Genomic DNA, 2,500 nt, shown 5'->3' on the forward strand with positions numbered 1-2,500 from the left:
AGAGAGAGAGAGAGAGAGAGGGGAGAGACAGAGAGAGGGGAGAGAGGCAGAGAGGCAGAGAGGCAGAGAGAGAGAGAGAGAGAGAGAATCAAAACATTGAATGTCTTGCATTCTTATCTTACACATACACACATCTTATCTTATCTCTATCTTACACACACACACACACACACCTGACAGTGCTTCCAGCCGTTGGCCAGTCTCCTGGCATAGTCGTTGGCAACGTGCTGCTTCTCCGTCCCGGATACGGCGTCGTGATGCTGAGCTACGGCCATGGCCTTCTCTGCCAATCAGAGAACAGAACACTGTCCGTCACCCCGGCTGTCCTCCAATCAGGGTCAGGCTTGTAGCAGTGTGACAGGAAACGGTGTACTTACTCATGGTGTCACTGTCTCCTGCTCCAAAGACACCTTGTCTGGACAGAGGCCCACCTAGAACCTCCAACTGGTTACAGGTCTAAGACACACACACACTGTTGGTTTGACAGAGAAAGATGAAGAGGGAGAGAGAAAGATTGAAAAAGAGAAAGACATATAGAGAGTGAGAGGTAGAGAGGTAGAGAGATGGAAAGAGGTAGAGGGAGCGGTAGAGAGAGAGAGGTAGATAGATAGATAGAGAGAGAGAGAGAGAGAGAGAGAGAGAGAGAGAGAGAGGGAGGACCTGCAGGTAGCTGTTGCTGAGTCTCTCGTAGCGTTTGAGGGCAGGCCGACTGGTGAAGTAGCCCGTCCAGAAGTCATGAGCTGCATCAGCATAGGGAAGAAGTCATCAGTCTTCAGAGCCCTGGAGGGGGGGGGGAGGGGGAGAGAGACGGAGGGAGAGACAGAAAAAAAAAAGAAAAGTGATGTGATGTTGAGAACAATGATAAACCCAGCCTCCTAGCCCAGCTGGTCCAGTCTTCGTCCTGGTCCACCCCTGGTCCACCCCTGTGAGAGGCTTGCAGTGCGTACCAGGTGAGGTTGGCTCGGTGTAGTTCCTGGAGGTAGCAGGAGGGGGTGGAGTAGAGAACGTTGACGTTACTGCCATTGGCCTGCTGGCCGTTGACGTAGCGAATCAGCTTGTCCAGGTTCTTGTACCACAGGTTGGCGTTCTCGTACTGGAAGTCTGAGCCCATGGTCATGATGATGTGGTTGGTCTTGTAGACCAACGACTGGAGGAGAGAGAGAGGGAGTGTGTACGTGTGTGTACGTGTGTGTGTGTCATCAGAGTCATCACAGATTCGACTGACAGAGTTATAGTCCTGGTGTATGTTTTCCGACAAATGATTGCAGTCCTGACGTGTGTGAGTGTGTGTGTTCACTGTGTGTGTGTGAGTGTGTTCACTGTGTGTGTTCACTGTGTGTGTGTTCACTGTGTGTTTGTGTGTGTGTGTGTGTCTAACCTGAGCACGTGCAATGGTCAGGAAGCGGGAAACCACATCGTCTACGTTGTAGTCCTCCAGGTCAGGGTCGTCCCTGATTGGAGGGTCGTCACATGACTGGTCCCAGCAGAACCCCTCAGGGGGGTTGTACCCGTTGGGGAGGATACCTGGGGGTAACGGGAGAAGGGTCAGAGGTCAACGAGGGGTTCAAGGTTAAGCTGGATTCGAGGTTTCTGGTAAACAGCAACACCTGTGTGTGTGTATGTGTACATATATATGTGTGTACCTCTGTGTTTACGAGTTGGGTTGGTCTGTGTACTTATATATTTTACATTTTGTACATTTAGTCATTTAGCAGACGCTCTTATCCAGAGCGACTTACAGTAAGTACAGGGACATTCTCCCTGAGGCAAGTAGGGTGAAGTGCCTTGCCCAAGAACACAACGTCAGTTGGCATGACCGGGAATCGAACTGGTAACCTTCGGATTACTAGCCCGACTCCCTCACCGCTCAGCCAACTGACTCCCTCGTGTCAGTTGTATATGTGTACCTATGAGTGTGAGTGTGTGTGTGAGTGTGAGTGAGTGTGTGAGTGTGTGTGTGAGTGTGTGTGTACCAGTGAACAGGTCGGCGGCAGGGGAGGGGAGGCTGTCTGAAGCCCTCCAGAGAAGCTCCTGCTCCCTGGCCAGCATCCTACGATCACGGTCCTGGTAGTCAAGACGACCGAAGAAGAAGCCGTCATAACCCATCTGGAGGAGAACAAGATGGACGAGAGAGAGAGTGAGAGTGTGTGTGAGAGAGAGAGAGAGAGAGAGTGAAAGTGAGAGAGAGTGGGAGAGAGAGAGAGAGAGAGGGTGTGAAAGTGAGAGAGAGAGAGAGAGAGTGTGAAAGTGAGAGAGAGAGAGAGAGAGAGAGAGAGAGAGAGTGAGAGCTTAGCTTGAGTCAGAGTGCGTTCCCCACCTGGGCGAACATGGAGGCGTGCTCGCGGGCGTGGCCGAAGGGGTCTATGTGCCAGGCCACGCGGGGGCGGCCGCACGCCCCGAAGGTGTCGTTGAGGAAGCGCAGCCCCAGAGTCATCTGGTCCACCACCGCACTGTAGTGAGTGGTGGCCTCATCGCTCATACACCAGCCCCCGTTCACAAA

General features: G+C 52.6%; 1 protein-coding gene across 1 annotated transcript in view; it reads right to left on the minus strand.

Annotated features, from left to right (window-relative positions):
- man2b1 (mannosidase, alpha, class 2B, member 1) overlaps positions 1-2,500 on the minus strand; it is a gene marked incomplete in the record, with an annotated part of 7,681 nt that overhangs the window by 3,665 nt on the left and 1,516 nt on the right. The window contains 8 exon segments of the mRNA XM_067259333.1: positions 170-283; positions 378-456; positions 661-758; positions 761-780; positions 948-1,147; positions 1,379-1,524; positions 1,974-2,106; positions 2,318-2,500. The exon segment at positions 2,318-2,500 is cut by the window's right edge and continues 11 nt beyond it. Of these exon segments, the coding sequence (XP_067115434.1) occupies positions 170-283; positions 378-456; positions 661-758; positions 761-780; positions 948-1,147; positions 1,379-1,524; positions 1,974-2,106; positions 2,318-2,500 (973 nt within the window).

Source organism: Osmerus mordax, chromosome 21, assembly GCF_038355195.1.
Source record: "Osmerus mordax isolate fOsmMor3 chromosome 21, fOsmMor3.pri, whole genome shotgun sequence".
In the NCBI taxonomy this organism is placed as follows: domain Eukaryota; kingdom Metazoa; phylum Chordata; class Actinopteri; order Osmeriformes; family Osmeridae; genus Osmerus; species Osmerus mordax.